Genomic DNA, 18,864 nt, shown 5'->3' with positions numbered 1-18,864 from the left:
AGCACTTTGGGAGGCCGAGAAAGGTGGATCACGAGGTCAGGAGATCAAGACCATCCTGGCTAACACGGTGAAACCCTGTCTCTACTAAAAATACAAAAAATTAACCGGGCGTGACGGCGGGCGCCTGTGGTCCCAGCTACTCGGGAGGCTGAGGCAGGAGAATGGCGTGAACCCGGGAGGCGGAGCTTGCAGTGAGCTGAGATATGGCCACTGCACTCCAGCCTGGGCGACAGAGCGAGACTCCGTCTAAAAAAAAAAAAATACACACACAGAAAATTAGCTGGGCGTGATGGTGGGCACCTGTAGTCCCAGCTGCTCGGGAGGCTGAGGCAGCAGAATGGCATGAACCCGGGAGGCAGAGCTTGCAGTGAGCCGAGATCACGCCACTGCACTCCAGCCTGGGCGACAGAGCGAGACTCCGTCTCAAAAAAAAAAAAAAAAAAAAAAAAAAAAAAAAAAGACAGCAGGAGTTTTAAATCATGGATTTGTTTATTCGAACCTGCCACATACCAATACAAAAATACTACGATAAGAGCTAGGAGTACAACTGTGGACAAGGTAGTCATCATTCTGGCACATAGTTTATAGATTCATATCATATTTATTATAAAAAAGTAGTTTGAGACAATATTCCTAGTTAGCTTTCACAAATGAAACCAGTCAAAACAGTGACTATTCAAAGAGGTAAAGTAGCCATTCTATGAGTTTGCATTCCCTGTGTGTTGAAGCAAGTTTTTTTTTTCTTTTTCTTTTTTTGAGACAGAGTCTTGCTCTGTTGCCTAAGCTGGAGTACAGTGGCGCCCTCAGCTCACTGCAATCTCCCTCTCCCAGGTTCAAGCAATTCTCCTGCCTCAGCCTCCCAAGTAGCTGGGATTACAGGCATGTGCCACCACACCCGGCTGATTTTTGTTTTTTTAGTAGAGACGAAATTTCACCATGTTGGCCAGGCTGGTCTCAAACTCCTGACCTCAGGTGATCCACCCACCTTGGCCTCCCAAAGTGCTAGGATTACAGGCACAAGCCACTGCGCCTGGCCTGAAGCAAGTTTTAGGGCAGTGGTTTTCAACCGTGGCTGCACATTGGAATCACCTGGAAAGGCTTTTGAACTGCTGATGCCTGGTTACGCTCCTGGGGATTCTGACTCAATAGTCCTGGGGTTTGGATGGAGCATCAGAATTGTTTAAAGCTTTCCATTCTAATAATCAACAAAATATTCTAATAGTCAACAAAAGTTGAAAGTCACGGCTTTAAGGGCATGTTTTATCACTCAGACTACTAAGTTACCCAAAGAATGAGAGTCAGCAAGGAACAAAAGAATTCTGATTATATAGGAAAAATAATAAACACTTCTTTAGTCTCAGTGTGTCGTGAACACTTCTAAACACTTAACATATTTTAAATCAGTTAGTGGTCCCAAAAGCCGTATGAAGAAGTCACTTTTACTATTCCCATTTGAGAGATGAGAAAACTGAAACTCAATAGCACACACCAAGTAAGTGTTAGAGTGGGTACTTGAACTTAATCAGTTTTCTTCTAGAGCTTCTTATCTGAACTGGTATGATATATTGCCTCTACATGTAGTGTAATGGTAATTTTACACCAGAAGAATTATAAAAGAAAGGAAAACCTATACAAACAGCAGAATATCATTAAATCAGTTAAATGCCAGTTGATAATAGAATGATTATCATGACTGCATAAAACATCTGTGGGCTATACATATGTGTATATGGACATATATATGTATCTATATATATTTATACAAATATGTCTATATATAGATATATGTATATACATTTGTGTGTGTGTGTGTGTGTATACTGGTTCTCATGTTTTCTTCATTTGTAGGAATCAGTTAACAAGTTCTTCATGTTACATAGTATGAAGGTTCTGTTTTCAGTAGTGAAACAGGGAGATAAAAGTAGTTGAACCATGTGATTTTTTTTTCTGACTTTTCAAAGACATTTTCTCCTGAAGGAAACTCAAGTGCTAAGGCTATTCCACATAATCTCAAGAACGACTACTACTTTATGGTAATGACCATACTGTAGTATAGAATCTTAGGAGCATATAATCATCCTCTAGGGAGCACATTTTACAAATTGAACCTATTTTGCAGGTGGAAATACCATAAAGAAAATTATCGTTGGAGAGATTACTGGCACACTGCATTCATTCACATGTCAAAGTGGAAAACATTCCAATTTAATTCTATAAAACATGTATCTGAGTCAACCTGCCATATGTATTTTTTACACTTTCTATCCCATTACAGAAGTAATATCTACCAAATAAATGCTGCACATTTCTAAGTGGCTGGCTTTTAAGCTGCTTTACCTATGACTTTTTGTTCCCTCTTTTTGTCAGAAAGCTGAGAATTCAAGTAAACGAAACATTGTGGCTGGTAGCATACAGCCCTCAGTGCAGTGGGTATTTTGTGTCCGGTAGCTGGAGCATTGGACCTATAGACAGGCTTCATTTGTTCCATATGAATACAAGCTAATAAATGGAGAGAATTCCATGTGGTATTCAATTAAGAGCTCTCCTGATTCCTGTTATTAAAGCCTACAAACTATTGAGCATAAAATTAAAATTGAGCAGTTCAGCTCTTTTTGACATTATAACACTGACTGAAAAATAATGATGTTAAACCCAAGAGTCACAAGTCATCCCTTACAGCCCATGGAAAATAAGAAGTGGAAACATTGAGGAAGAAAGAGTAAATATTGAAAACTTGATCATTAGTACACATAATGTTAGGAGCACGCTACTGTGCTCATGCAAATACATCAACCCAGTTTGTAGAACATAAGATATTACATTGATTTTAACATAATGTTACAAGAGTATTATTGCCAAAGCTCCAATGAAGGAAATAATTAAAGCACTAGGCATTTTAAGGTCTTAAGATGACAGAAAATACTATAGGAAATCAATAACCAGAAAATACTATAGGAAATCAATATATTGTAATTGAAAGGAAATTGAATTGGATTTACTTTTTTTATCCCTTCTAAATTTTCTTCAGACTGCCAGACCACAAAAGATAGTGAATCTTGTTTTGCCATCAGCGGTATGACTTTCTGTAAGTCTCATGTGCTGCAGGGGCCACCTTTATTGTTTTTTATTTAGGAAGCACTCAGCTGAATAGATGGTATGAGACTTTTTTATGTGTTATCTTTACTAGTCTTGGACTCACTGTTTAAAAAAAAAAAAAAAAAAAAAGAAACAAAATCAAAGACACAGCAGACAAAAACAACCATCTCCACATAGCCAGAGAAGTCAAACTAATGAGAATTCAGACATTGAAACCAGAGGACTTGTTAGATAAACCTCACATTTGAACCTAAGTGAAGTTTGCCTAGTTTTTATTAATCACTATGCCTGTCAATCTTGCTATGCAACAAGAAATATTACCAGTTGCAGATACAAACTCAATTTGAATCTCTATGAATCTAATTCATCTTTATTGCTTATTATTGAAAAAAAAAGTTTTTATAATCAAAAAAGCTTGAAATGAACCTCAAGGAGATAAGTGGATATGAACAGAAATTGAGGAATGTTAAAATGAGAAATTTGCAGGCTGGGTGCTCTGGTTTAAACCTATAATCGCAGCATTTTGGAAGGCTGAGGTGGGAGGATCCCTTGAGCCCAGGAATATAAAACCAAACACTTAACAATTCTCAGTCTCAATGTCATTTGCTATAAAATAGAAATATCTTCCCTACCTAACTTGAGTAGATCACATTTATGAAAAGGATTCATAAGCTATAAAACAACACCTCAATCAAAAATGCTGTATCTGGACTTTAAAAAGAACTGGATTAAATACTGGTTTCACCTCTTAGTAAATATGTGATCTAAATGAAGTCCTTAGTTTTCTTGCCTATTAAATAACAATTGTAAGAGCACCTTCTCATATGGTCATTGTGGAGCTTACATGTATAAAAAGCTCAGCACCATGGCTGACACATAGAAAGTATTAAACAGCATTCAAAAATGTAATCAATATAGGAAATAAGTATTGTTTTATTTCCTTAATAATTTATTAGTTATACCCCGTTATGATATGTGATACGAGAATGTACTTTATTTCTAGTTTTCCAGATAATCTGTATCCTAAACATTCTTTACTCCCAAATTCAGTCTTTGAGCATCCTAGCTCTTTACATCCACAGCTAATATTTAGGAAACATTGAAGTTTCTTTGTACATTTGAAGGAAGAACTAAGTTAAGTAAGTGGAACTTACCAATCCTAAAATCTAGACTGCTGTTATTAAGAAGAACAACTGTACAAATGCTGTTATCAAAGGACATATGAGTCAGACGGAAAAAAACAAAAGGAGAACACAGAAAGGTGAAAAGTCTTTGTCAAGTAATGGAGAGAAATTATTGTCTTGTAATACATATGAGAGAGTCTAGCTAAATATTACAAATTTTTAAATGAAAATAAATATTATACATGGTATAAATAATGTTGACGTCACTGCCTAGGTCAGAAGATGAGATATATTTACCTATTCTACCTACTTGGAATGCTTTTTTGCTGTTGTTATGTGGAACCTCCAAATACTAGAGTGCTTTAGAATTATAAAACCATTGACCATGTTCAGTTATGTTTAAAAGAAAACATCATTCTGAAGAAACTGGAAATATATATTTATAAATGTTTGTCCATAGCATTGTTGAAACAAATGGCTCAAGTTTCACTGTTAATCCAGTTGCTGATATTTTTGACTATTCAGTACACTGAAATGGTACAGTCAAGTTGGTGCTAATAGATGTCATTTATTTACACAAACTGACAATAGTTTCACCAAACTTAAGAGACAAATCTAAAGGGGACAGAAAAGAAATTCCTGTGTGTGCTTTGGCAGCTTAGACATGTTTGCCATGAACAAGATTATATCCTAAAAGCTATTTGTGAAACTTAAAATTAAGTTATATGGTTGTGATATGTGGAGATAGCATATTGGAATAGCTCTTCACTTAATGTTATAGATTGCTTTTTCCACCAATATTATTTGGTCTAGGAAAGTAAAATCCTCCTGAGGAAGTAATTAGAAAAAGCACACATAGGGGAATGCAATTGAAGATAGACTTTTGTTGACCTCAGAAGAGAAAATCTCAAAAGAAATTTCATAAAAGTTTTAAATTTGGCAGAGGACCACAATGTCTCTGATAATTAGACTTTCAACACATTTGGATTTGCTAATTGGATCTAAGTTCTAATTAGGCTTTTTATGTAACTAAGAATGACATATCATTGTATGAATTTAATGTGCTTTTACAGTTGAAACCAACAATTAGCAGCCTTTTCTAAATTATTTTAATAAGGAAAAAGCTGGCTCTGCTGTTTATACTGTGACGTTCCCTTCTCTTAAGATATATTATGTACATTTTAGTTTTCTTAATTAAACACCTTTTGGGGAGCTCAAAGAGAAACTTGAGTTTTAATAAGAAGCACCTAAATTGTTTATTTGTAGGGAAGACTTGCCAGCCAGTATGTAGATGACTTTGGAAGCTACAGAAAAACCGCAATAAAAAGAAATAAATCACAGTCATCAGGAGGAAACAGCATAAATAACCATTTGCCCCTATGACCATTCAGTTAATCAAAGCAGCTCTGAATATGACTAAAGATCTGTTACATTTTTAAGTTTGCACATGCAGAATATGTTCCTAAATGTAAAGGCTCATGGAACTGGTTTCAAGATGAATAATAGGACATTTCTTCCCAAGATGTGCATTACAACATTCTCTCTCTCTGCAGCCTTCTTCCATAAACAGTTATCTGCTAATTCAAATCAAATAATCTCTTTCTTTTCTCCTTATTTTTTATGGAGAGTCATCAATTTTTATCCCATTCAGATATATAGACAGTAATTTAAAAACTGGTAGCCTTCAGATTTATATATTCCAAGAGATAAGACCTACGTAAGAGCGTAAAACTGAACCATTGTTTGGGTGAGTAAAGAGCAGTGAGTCATTGCAAGACTTTAAGAAAAAGGCTCTGCCAAAATATTCCAAGCAAATTGATAACACTGACAAAAAGGCAAATCATATTGTTTTACGTGCTATGAATACTTTGAAAACAAAGCCATACACGTGATTTTTTTTTTCAAATAAAAGCAGTTCTCCTTCTAACCATATTAAAAAAGTGTCTATTTTCCCAGTAAAAGTCATATAAGATCAAATTAAAACCATTGAAACTATTAGAGAATCTAACTTACAGTAATTGGTACATTAAAATAGACATTATGTTAGAGTTATATGTGCTATTATTTTTCCAATTAGTGCATTACTGGGACTTAGTGATTGGTGTATATATAACTCCTCATTAAGTAAAATGTCCTCAATGAGCCTCTTAAAGCACGTTGGGTACTGTCATGTGCCATATGATGACATTTAATGCAAGAAATGGCATTTCTAATAACTTCATTTCCTATTTAAAAAGAAAACCTGTGCAGTACTCTTTCTATACCAATTATTCCAAGAGCTATCACATAGTTCTCCATAAGGGCTGTACAGAGGTGATGGGACTGTTCTTCAGACAGAAAAATGACCAAAGCTGTCTTATCTTTCAGCTTGGGTGCTGGAATCCTGTCACAGGTCTGAATGGGTCACTGACTGACAAGAAATTGGAGAATAACATGCGTGGTGTGGTTCTACGTGTGGTAACTGTTCTGGTGAGTATTATCTGAGCCTTGTGGTTTTGACTTTTGGAGGTTACTTTATCCTACATTTCTTTCTTTTATTAACTGATGACATAATCTTAAAAGAGCTTTTAACAATTCTAAATACACATTCTAAGATTTTTTAATGGTCGTATTTTACAGCCTTCAATTTACATGAATCAGGATCACAATTTTGCAGACTTTTAATTACAGTGCATGTGTTAGGAATTTTCTTAGACATTTTAGGCTTAATTTTGATCCTTCTACATTTTTCTACACATGATAAAGTAAAGGTATGTCTCAGGCCTTCTTTCATTGAAACTATAGTGAACATAAATAGAGAACATATAGTGAACGTTGAAACTATAAATGAACATAACCCTGACCATGCCAAACAATGGTAGATTTTGTAAAATGTACATTCTGTAATAGTGAAATATTAACAAACTAAGAATCTTTTTCTCCTGAGAACCTACTTCAAAGGGAAGCTGCTGTTTAATCAGCATCTATTGTCAACTGTATTCTAGACTCAGTGCTGATTACTGAGGACACTGATAAATAAAATAGACAGATAAATTCTGTCTTGATAGAGTTTATCATCTAGTGATTCTGTGAATGTTGAATAGGATTACAGTAGTCTCCCCTTATCTATCGGGGATACATTCCAAGACCCCCAGTGAATGCCTGAAACTGTGGATAGTTTTATGTTTTCTTCCAACATAATCACATTGTGCAGGGCTTCTAGGGTCTAGAGTGTGTATATGCTGGACAAAGGGATGATTCACATCTAGGGCATGTCAGTGGGATGGTGTGAGATTTCATCATGCTACTTAGAACAATGGCAAATTCAAAACTTACTAATTGTTTATTTCTGGAAGTTTTCATTTAATATTTTTTGGGCCATGGCTGATTGGGGGACAACTGAAACTGGTGAAAGAGAAAACATGGATAAGGAGAGTCTACCTATACCTGGGAAAGACCTGTTACAATTTCATTTACTTTTTAAAAAATCAATAAATGGTAACTGTTATCATAATTGTATACATTACTGTTTTCTCTCCTAATAGATACATACAATAAGATGTTAATAGAAATATTCTTAAACAGTAAAATATTCAAATGGGCTCTGTCTAAATAGCCATAAACCACGAAGGCATACATTCTCCTTTGCTATTCCAATGTGTTTCACCATGTGCTAGTTTATAGCCTGTGGTCAAAACATAATAGTCCATAGTTACTACTTTATTTTTCTTCAGAAAAGTCTACTTATTGTTAATTTTGAAAAAGATTTTCCTATGGGCTAAGTAAACTGAAGAACTAGTAAATAGGAAAGGAGGACTTTTTGATATGTTGATGCTAATTGAATGTTCATCAAAGTTTATAACACCAATTGCTACCCTTTATACATTGTTTATTACAAATTAAATATATACAATGTAATTTTATTGTCAAAAAAGTGGATTTGTGAATATTTTCTATGAAAAGACATTCAAGTGAGTAACCTATTCTTCTTTTTTGTGGCCCATAAATTATTCCTAGTTATTATTTTAAAAGGGCTTAATTGCTTTTGGTAAATAATTATTTCACAACTTAAATGTGAATTTGCTTCTGTATGTACCTAAGGGTGTAGATATGTATTTACATTGATGCACTAATATTTTAAAAAGACAGACATTTAAAGTACAGCAAACTATTAATAGTCTTTCCTCCAGTGATTAACATGAAAACTCCAGTGATGATTACAATGAAAGACAGTATATGTGCTTTGTTTTTCTTTGAGAAAAGAAAACAAATCTTTAAGTCCAATTAACCTCAATCAGTTTTAAGCAAATATTTATTTCGTACTTACTATATGATAGACTCTGTAATGGATATAAGATAAATAATATATAGACCTTGTCCTCAAAGTATTCATAGAATCTTGATGCACATAGAGAAAAACAGTCCAGATTTACTAAATATGTTTGACCCTTGGTGTCTGTAAGGCATTGGTTCCAGGAAGCCCCCATACCAAAATCTGTAAATGCTCAAGTTCTGATATAAAATGATATAGTATTTGCATATAACCTACGTACCTCCTCTCATATGCTTTAAAGCATTTTAGATTATTCTTAATACCCAATACAGTGTAACTGCTATGTAAGTAGTGGCTCTACTAAATTGTATATTATTTTTATTTTTGTTATTTTTATTTTTTTTTTTCCTAATATTTTTGAGCCTCGGTTTGTTGAATCTATGGAGTTGAGTCTGCGGATACAGAACCTGTGGATATGGAGTGCTAACTGTATTAACTATGTGCAAGCTACTCTACTATGTCTTTTGCATGTATTGTCTTATGTTGTCCTCACAGTATTCCCAAGAAATAGGTAATATTCTGACCTCAAGAAGGAAATAGGTAATATTCTGACCTCAAGAGGAAACGGAGACATCCAGAAGTTGAAATATGTATAATGTATCATTAAGAGGGAAGGGGTTAAGGTCTAGAATCAGACTTCCTGAATTTGAATCCTAACTCTGCTACTTATTATCTGTAAAATGTTCATAAATATATGAACCAACAAGAAATTGAAGAATAACACACATGGAGTGGTTCTATGTGTGGTAACTGCTCTGGTAAGTATTACCTGAGCCTTGTGGTTTTACAGATAGGAAGTAGCAGAGTTAGGATTTGAATTCATGAAGTCAGATTCTAGACCTTAACCCCTTCCCTCTTAATGATACATTATACTGTCTTCAGTCCTACTGTGATAAGTGTGAGAATTGAAGTGTCTATAGAATTTTGTTTGACTTGAGAGTTGAAAATGCTTAAGTCTGAGTTTTATTGGAAAGGCTTGTAGGCATAATTATGTTAAATTCATTTCCAGGCTGAATAAAACAATTACTCTTTTGTTCATGAGGTAGTAGCACCTCACACAATGTTAATGCTTGCATGCCCCAGGTTCACCTTCATGACTCTTAATCTCTATTTCCTGCAAACTTAGCCCTGCACACATATTGAATATGGTTTTGTGACTGGAGATATGGAAGCAGTGTGGTTTTTTTTTTCAAGTCTTCTATGATGGACTTATCAGTTGGGTGCCAGTTGAGTAACAGGTTGTTACACTTACTACATGACTACAATATACAATCATTGTATTTAAGAATTTTGCATACTTCCTGTGTCATTCTGTAACTACTGTGAGAATGGAAACCAGTCATTGCCTTCTTATTTATTTTCTACAAGTGCCTTTTCAGGTCTAACTCTTAGTTATACAGCCTTATAAGCTTCTTCTACTCAACACTGAGAACCACTCTCCCCTCACCCCACCCAGCAACTCCCAAGTCTTCATGCTTTACCTCACTAAACACTGAAACTAGGATTTGATCTATACTCAACTAGATATTGTCACCTAAACACAACCTTCTACCCTCTTATATTCCAAGTATTTACGTCCAACACTTTCCAGAAGAGAAGAGGGTAAGGACCACTGTGTACAGACCCTGGAAGAAGGAATTTCCTCCTTTCTTCTATTGAAACTGAAATCTAGTCTCAGCTCTACCCACTCCCTCTTTTCTTAAGAAATTTTATATTATCAGTTACACCAGGTTAATAAAATTGATTTTCCTTACCAAAGTTTTGAAATTCCCATTCTTATGACTGTTGCTGCTTTATTGACTTGAAGGAAATAACCTCATATTTATTTTAAACTACACAATTTGGCACTCTACTGATTGTGATCCCATGGGCAAATAAGTGGTGCTCTCAAATGGTTCATTGAAGGTATTAATGAAATAGAGGTATTATTGATGAAGTTGTAAATAGTGTTAAAGGAATCAACAAGGAGTGCTGAATCACCAGGACCTAGATGCACAGAAAGCCTTGGCTTGCATGAAGACTGATAAGGCATGGGGAGGAAGCAGTATTATCAGACAAAGCAAGAGATAGAGCCACGTAGAGAGATCCCCATTCACAGTAGCAGTGAGCTACAGTGCAGAAAACGAAAGAGAATCACTGCCAATACCAAAATCAGGCTATGCGAAACTGGGAAGAAGGGATACCCTGATCTCACTCCTCTTGTCTATCTCTTTTCATGGTCTCCAACTGCAAATCCAACCAGAAGTCAGAGGTCATGGGAGCCTAAGTAAGGAAGAAAATGAAAGTTAGTCTTTCAGGACACAGAGCAAGGCAGTGAAGCCCCCAGTGAATCCAGAAGAAAAACAGGGAAAAACCAGCACCATCTACCATTTGGTAGGACCTATTATAAGAAAGTTATATATATTGACTTATTTAATTCTTATAAAACTTAATATGAGAGGTACTAATTACATTATAAGGGTGAAAATAGGGTACATAAGAGTTAACTAAATTTTCATCTCCATAAGCTAGCAGAATCCAGACATAAATTTCAAGTTCAGAGATGCTGGTTCCACAAGCCATGTCCTCAGCCACTCTGATATTCTGCCTTCTGAATCAGAACGGACTCATGTTAGGTATAAATGAAATTTGGTATAATTATTGAGATGTGAGGATTGCATATGTTGGATTGATAACTTAGGAGAATTTTCCTAAATTGCTTCATATATAGATTTCTTTCTATTCAACTATCACCAAAGCCACCGAAATATGTCTTAGAAATGGAGGAAAAAAAAGAGTGAGAATAAAAGCAGGCTCTACTGCTTGGTGTCTCTGCTAATCTCTTTGTTTCCATAATATGTCCACTGATCTTTACTTCTTACCAAGTGGTCCAAGTGTATTACTACAAAGCAATTATGAAGATTTTCCCCCTTTTAACTTCTTGAGTTGTACAATGTAGAGACCGATAAATGACCAATTAAGTCATTCAATTGTTTTCATGGTAATTCACAAAAACACTATTGGAAACATCACTGAGTTATAAATATAATCATAATATTTATGATAATAAAATGGAAAGGAATTAGTTATAAATGAAAAGCAAGGCATGAGGAGCTATGCTGCAACAAGTATAAGATATCTGAGAACCATAAATTGGCATTTGGGAGTAGCTCACTGATTAGTAATTCTTATTTACCTGCTTTGATTGGCCTTAAAACAGACATGTGACATCCCTAATGAACATACATTCACTCATGAATTCACATAAGCAGTCAAAGATCCTGACTTTAGAGAGATGTTTGTTGTTTGTTTTTATTGAGACAGGGTCTCACTCCATCACCCAGGCTGGTGTACAGTGGCATGATCATGGCTCAGTGAAGCTTCAAACTCCTGGGCTCAATAAATCCTCCCACCTCAGCCTCCTGAGTAGCTGGGACTACAGGTGCATGCCACCATGCCTGGCTAATTTATTTTTTGCACAGACAGGGGCTCGCTATGTTACCCAAGCTGGTCTTGAACTCCTGGTCTCAAGTAATCCTCCCAAAGTGTCGGGATTACAGGTACGAACCACCGCACCCATCCAGGGAGTTTGATTCTTGCAAGATATCTTCTAAAGCTCTCAAAATAGTCTTGAAAAACTGCAGTGCAGTTTTTCTCCATTAAATACACAATATAGCATTCATTTGCCTAGAATTACCGTTAAAATAATTCAATATATAAATTGAATTCATGCATAAATATATGACTGGAACTCTATGGTAAAGAGTGTGATAGTGATTTTTCTGTATTTTATAAATGTAAAAAACATAGTTTTTCATAATTTAATATCTCTAAAATTAGGATGCATCCTTCAACTTCTATTTGCAATTATAATTAGCATCATGTTTGTCTTTATTAGTGATGTGTAAAATAGTTGCACATCTTACAATAGGAAACATTTTAGATTTAATAATGTATGGTATTTTTACAAATTAAGTTAATGGATATTCCTGGAAATTCAAAATCACTGGGCAAAAAGCCACACAAAGAGAATAACTATTTTAAAGAATAACTCCAAAAGATAAGACAGCAGGAAATATACCAATTAGAAAACATAGGACAGTAATAGCAATGAGAAAAATTACTGTCTAAATTAAAACTGTTGCCTCAATCCTAGAAGTATAAACACAGAGATAGGAAACACACAGAGAAACCTTATCTTAAACCATTACCACAAAGCAATATCCAAAATATGTATTGAGAGAATAGTAGGTTTTTCTAAGCAACTCACCTAAGGAAGGATTGTTTGCCTGGCTTCAGCAGACAGCTGCCTACTGAGTTATCATTTTGAGTAATTTCTTTCTCCTAAAAAATATCCATATTAGTCTCACCTTTTGGAATTGCTTTTTTTTTTTTTTTTTTTGAGGGACATTGTGACTGATATATAGGCACCAGAGTCTTCATTTGTACAAATACAAAAAAACCCCACAAAACTATGAAGATTAGATTTAGTTATTTATATACATCACTGTGAAGTGAAGCAATGTACTTAAGTTCCTCTTAATATACCTTTAACAAAAGAATAAATAATATGTAATTCATTTTTCGTTCAAAGTACTTCAAACAATTTTGTTGCCTTTATTTCACCAAGTCTCCTCTATTTAACACACCTATACTAAGACGCTTTGGCATACACTGCAAAAAGCACCGAACTTGCGGTCAAAAGGTATGACTTTTAGTATTGTACCAGTTTTTCTGCTTAATTGATCTTTGAATTAATGGAAACCAAGAAGCTATTCTGAACTTCAATTTTTCTATCTGTAAAAGAGGAATAATAAAACCAATCACAAAGGGTTACTACTATATTAACTGGATGAAACTATGTGAAGGCAGGTAGCAAAATGAACAGTGCTTCTACATACATTATCTCTGCAGTTAAACTATGATGGGTAAACTCAGTAAAGAAAAAAAAACACAGGTGATCATAAAAGTCTAATTATTCATTGTCATCAAGCTTCAGATTTTTGTGGGATATTGTCTGGAGGATTCTAAGGCAGACAAACAAATATAAACTGCAGAATAATGAGTTTTAGGCCCGGTCACTGTTACTTCAATTTGAAAACCTGCTAACGAGGACCAGAGGAACTCTTCTGCCAGTGAAACTGGGACTTCCTAGAGGAAAAACGCACAAAAACCCCTAGCACCAAAAACAAAAGCACCCTGAATTATGATTTTCAAAAATATTTAAAAGTTTATATATTAATTATATTGTCTCATACAAATTGTGTTTGATCCCAGGCTAGCTTTAAATACATTCTATATTTTAATATATAACTAAACAAATGCCTCCAGGAATGTCATTGTCCTTAATATTTTTGCTAAGGATATTGTCTAAGTGGTTGCTACTTAGAGACTTTCAGAATTTTCATCGCTCCCTCAAAGTTCAAGCTTTTCTGAGGTCTCAGCATTTGAGCCTCTTGAACCTGGAGGCAAGGTTAGGGGTTGGGTAAGTAAACTTGACAAGAGACTCCACTGTGCAAGCCCTCACAGCAAGGAGCTGGAAAGGGAGCTGACAGCAAGCTCTGGTGGCTCCCACAGCAATGTCTTAAGAGGGCTCCTTTGGAGGAGTTAATAAATGATAAAGTTTGTTTCAGGGCTCCAGGCAAGAATGACAACTCTGGCTGAGGAAATTTCCAGGGGATGATATCTAAAATAAACTTAAAGTCACAATAAAATATGATAAGTGCCATGCAATAATCCCACAATGGAAGTACACAGGATAGCATTGTGGTTAAGAACACAGTTCCTGGAGCAGTTTCACTTCTGGGGTGGCAAATGAGGAGTTCTGTGGACCCACTCCCCAGCAAAATAAGCAGAATGTCAAAAATGTAAAAAGAAATAAACAAAAAACAACACTAACATAAAAGTTTACATTCTCTGGAAAAATTGCAAATCATATATCTCATAAATGATATTTAGCATATACAAAAATATTATAACTCAATATGAAGAAGAAATATAAGCAAAATTAAAATGAGCAAAGATCTGAACAGTTCTGCAATGAAGATATATTTATATAAACAGTCAGTAAGCAAATGAAGAGATGCTCAGCATAGTTTTCCATCAAGGAGATGCAAATCAAAACCACAATGAGCTATGACTGCAAGCCCACCAGGATGGCTATATTGAAAACGACAGATAATAACAAGTGTTGGCAAGGATGTGGAAAGATCAGAATACTGATACATTGCTGGTAGGAATGTAAAATGGTACAACTGCTTCAGAAAACAGTCCGGCAGTTCCTCAAATGGTTAAAAATAGAGTCACTACATGATGTACCAATTCCACTGTATATATAATCACAAGAGAAATGAAAAGATATGTCCATATGGAAACTTGTACTCAAATGTTCATAGCAACATGGTTGATTGCAGCCAAAAACAGAATCAACTGGCTCATGGATATGTAAAATGTAGTATACCATAAAATGGAATACTATTTGGCAATAGAATGAAATTATACATTGATAACAGTGTACAACATGGATGAACCTTGAATGCATGCTAAGGGAAAGAAGTCAGTCACAGAGGATCATGTATGATATGAATTCATTTCTATGAAATGTTCAGAATAGACAAGTCTATAAGAACTTATGGGGGCAGAAACTAACTAATGAGTGATTGCCTAGGTCTGGGAAAGGTTTGGAGATTGGGATATGACAGCTAACAAGAGCAGCATTTTTGAGTGGGAGCTGATAACAAAGTTATAAAACTGACTGCAATGATGATTGCACATATTTGTGAATATACTAAAGCTATTGGATTGTGCACTTTGGATGGCTGAATTGTATATTATATGAATTACATCTGAATAGAGCTACTCTTTAAGAAAGAAAAAGTCTGGTTCCCTAGACTGCCTATGTTTAAATCCCCACCTCTCCTACCTGTGAATGCAGGCCAAGTATTTAAACTCTGATTCTGTTTCTTCATCTGTACAATGGAGAAAATATAAATTACCTACCTCATAAAGCTCACAAATATAAAAATTCAAATAACTAGTACCTGGAAAGAACAAAGACCTTCTAACAGAACTTGGCAAATAAAAAGTGTGATATGTGTCCATTCTTCTTATGCACAGACTGTTAAGGGAGAGCGTGAAAGAAGTATCTAAGTTATGGGTAAGGCAGCGAGCAAGGCTTAAAGGATGATACTTAAATTCATCTTGAAAGATGAGCAGGGATTATCAAAGCACAGATAAGAGGGAAGGGATGTCCAGCATTAGAAAGAGTATATGCAAAAGTATGTAGGTATGATATTCTATCAAGAATTTAAAGTATCCTAAAAGTAAATTCAAATATTATCTGAAGTATGTGAAGTTGAAATACAGAAAATTCCAGCAGCCTATGTGTAATGTATTTTCTTTTTTAAGAGTTCCTTTAAAGACAATTCAGTAAGAAATTTCTCTGTGACTATGAAGGTAACATTGTATGATATAAATAATATTCATCAAGTTAAAAATAACATTGTTACAACTCTGATCCAGTGTAAAGTTTAGGTAAAAGAGTACTCATTTTTATTATTGAAACAGTATAATTAGTAGACATAGCTCTGTGTTGTATACATATTTTGTTTTGTCTCTTCTGATTGTACTCATGTGAATGTGGGAAAATATGATTTTTATAAACAGACACTTAAAGAAAAATGGCCTAGGCAAACGATGTAATTTAGAGCAACCCTAGCATATGTGTTCACTTCAGTGCTGACTGAATAAAATCATCATAAGAATTGATGCATGACAATGGCTTGACAATTTCTTATTCTTTTGCATCACACCAATTCTTGAAATGATAGCTGTCACATAGACGTGTGTGAGTATCACTATTGCATATGCGGTAGCCATGCATGACCCTGCTTTTCTCCTCTTGGAAGCTGGAACCTGAATTCTTAGACTAAAAAATGAGTAAATATTTCAGACATGTGTTATCTAATTTACTTCTAGAGACAGATCCACTACTTGTCTCTAGAAGTTTAGAGAGAGATTGACAGAGTAATTTGCAAATTCAAAGAAACAAAAACAGTAGGTAGATTGACTTCCATAATCAAATCAATATTTGTTTAGAGCATTTCACAATATTATAACTGAAGTTATGTGAACTATGTTATATACTTTCAGAAGTACCACTCCATCTGAATGAAAACATAATGTTAAGGTGTCCTTGAAGCTTTAAGTCATCTTTTGACAATGCAGTAGTTTCAACATAGTCACAACAAGACAAAACCAGTTCTACATAAAATTCCTTAGAAATAAACAGGAATATAAATGTAAAAACGTGAGAGTTGCTACTGAAATAGATTTTACATTTCAGAGTTTCAAAGGAACACATTAGTAACTTAAAGCTTACAGATAGCATTACCAGCTAGCTTATTAATAAATCTCATGGTTAGTATTTTCTCTAGTCTTTACTGAACCTTTAAGATTATTAATTTTTTTGCATTTTGTTGATATGGCGAGGATAGAGTTATTAAATAACTTCTTCAAGTTACAAATATGCTAAAAATAAGCATTGAATCCTTATCTAATGTACTCCCAGCCATAATGGTTCTAACAAGGACTGGACTAATTTCCTGCCACAATGAGCTATAAAACTGAGCCAAGTATGGAAAAACCTTTTCAGACATTGGTCAATTGGCAGAAATAGACTTTGATACCTAAAAGGTTGGAAACAACTAAATGATCCCAACAATTATCCCAGCTTCCTGGCTGCTGGCAATTTCCATACTGGAGACATGAAGATATGGATCCAAAACAGAACTTGTCAGCCTCACTTAGTTTACGAAGTAGAGATCAGAGGGTGAGAAAGCTGATATGGTTGGCACATATTATCTCATTTTTGAGATATGTTGTAAATGAGAGGAAGCTGTGCAGGAAAATATTTGCAGAAATGTGAATCTTGCCTGAGTACTAGACCATCAATGCTAGAGAGAAATTCTACAAGCGTGGACAAAGAATGACAGAAATCAGAGCAATCACCAGAGCTCACACATGATGTAGAGACTTTTGAGAAAGGTTTCATTTGGGGAGATCGTGCTGTACCAAGAATTCAAAAGAAAACGCGGAAAGTATGTATTTATCTTTGAGTTGTATAGTAATGGATAGAAATTTAGGTGAATATCTAAATATCTATATAGATATAAATGAGAATATTCCCACACACCTTGCTATTTCAGTATTTTGCATGTTTCCCTGACCTCCCAAAATGTCCAGCTTTTTATTACGAAGATGCACGCTCATCTCCCCCTTCTGAGCTCCAAGAGCATGTTGATATTCTTGTTGTTTCATAGCTGACATAAATTAGCATTGGGTAAACAGAAGAAAAAACCTCACAGAAAGTTTTTCTTGTTTACATTTTGGAAATCTTCCTGGTGAGTAGAAAAAAGCAACCTTAAAGTTGCAATGTCATGATGGATTTCAGTTCACAAAAGAAAATAAATTTTGACAAATCACATATGCTTTTCCAGTCAGTCCCAAAATGCTGCAGTCTTCGATGGCAGCCTTACCAAAGAGAAAAGTAAGTCCCTAACTGGAACTTGGATTCTTTCAAAGGCACAGTAAGAGGTTTTGACCCATAGAGAAGCATTGATCAAATCACTATCCACTGCATTACATGGTAGTCTAGGGGAGTCTGAAATGAGAAGAGATGTCTCCAAAAAGCATCCAAATTTGGTTCTTGTTTACTCATCTGTCAGCTTCTGGAATAGTGAACATACTATTAAAATTCAGCTCCTTCTGGGAGGTGGGAAGATAATCAAGGGGAGACCCATCATACTGTATGGAGGTCCCAGAAATGGAAAAGTTGATCAATGGAAGGAAGGTAATTGTGTACTTTTTGGTAATATATTCCTTGGGATTTTTAGTGATCAGTCAAAATACAGAGGTTTTGGTTTAAAGGTGTTATTTTCACAGCATCTCCAGGTAAACTTCCAAGTATTATGTTAACCTGGCTAAAACCCAAAAAGTCCATAATGCTTGAAACTGAATTTGTGATTCTTGAATGTTGAAAATTGTTCAGCAAGAAGTTTCAGGTTCTCTAGGTGATGGAAGTTAGCATGAGCAAATGAACTTTACAATTTTTCAGAATTTTTTTTTTCATGTTTGGAAGATCTCTTCCTTCCTCCTCCTCTTCTTCCTGCTCCTTCTCCTCCTCCTCCTCTTCCTCCTCCATCTTCTCCTCCTCCTCCTTCTCCTTCTTCTTCATTTTTATTTGTAACCATCGCTAGTGGTATGATTTTTGAATTGGGAAAACAAAATATTCAGACTAAATATTTTCCCAGTGATTCTTATGTAGAGTAATGTACTTTGCAATCCAATTAAAAA

At 35.0% G+C, this 18,864-nt stretch overlaps 1 protein-coding gene across 3 annotated transcripts in view; it reads left to right on the top strand.

Moving 5' to 3' along the window:
- LOC105479619 (glutamate ionotropic receptor delta type subunit 2) overlaps positions 1 to 18,864 on the top strand; it is a 1,566,744-nt gene that overhangs the window by 1,150,931 nt on the left and 396,949 nt on the right. For all 3 annotated transcript variants that reach the window (XM_024792196.2, XM_011737665.3, XM_011737663.3), the window contains exon 9: positions 6,588 to 6,689. In XM_024792196.2, coding sequence (XP_024647964.1) covers positions 6,588 to 6,689 — 102 coding nt within the window. The remainder of the gene's footprint in view (positions 1 to 6,587; positions 6,690 to 18,864) is intronic.

Source organism: Macaca nemestrina, chromosome 3, assembly GCF_043159975.1.
Source record: "Macaca nemestrina isolate mMacNem1 chromosome 3, mMacNem.hap1, whole genome shotgun sequence".
NCBI lineage: Eukaryota > Metazoa > Chordata > Mammalia > Primates > Cercopithecidae > Macaca > Macaca nemestrina.
The sequence above is the reverse complement of the archived record's forward strand: the minus strand, read 5'-3'. Positions and strand labels throughout refer to the sequence as shown.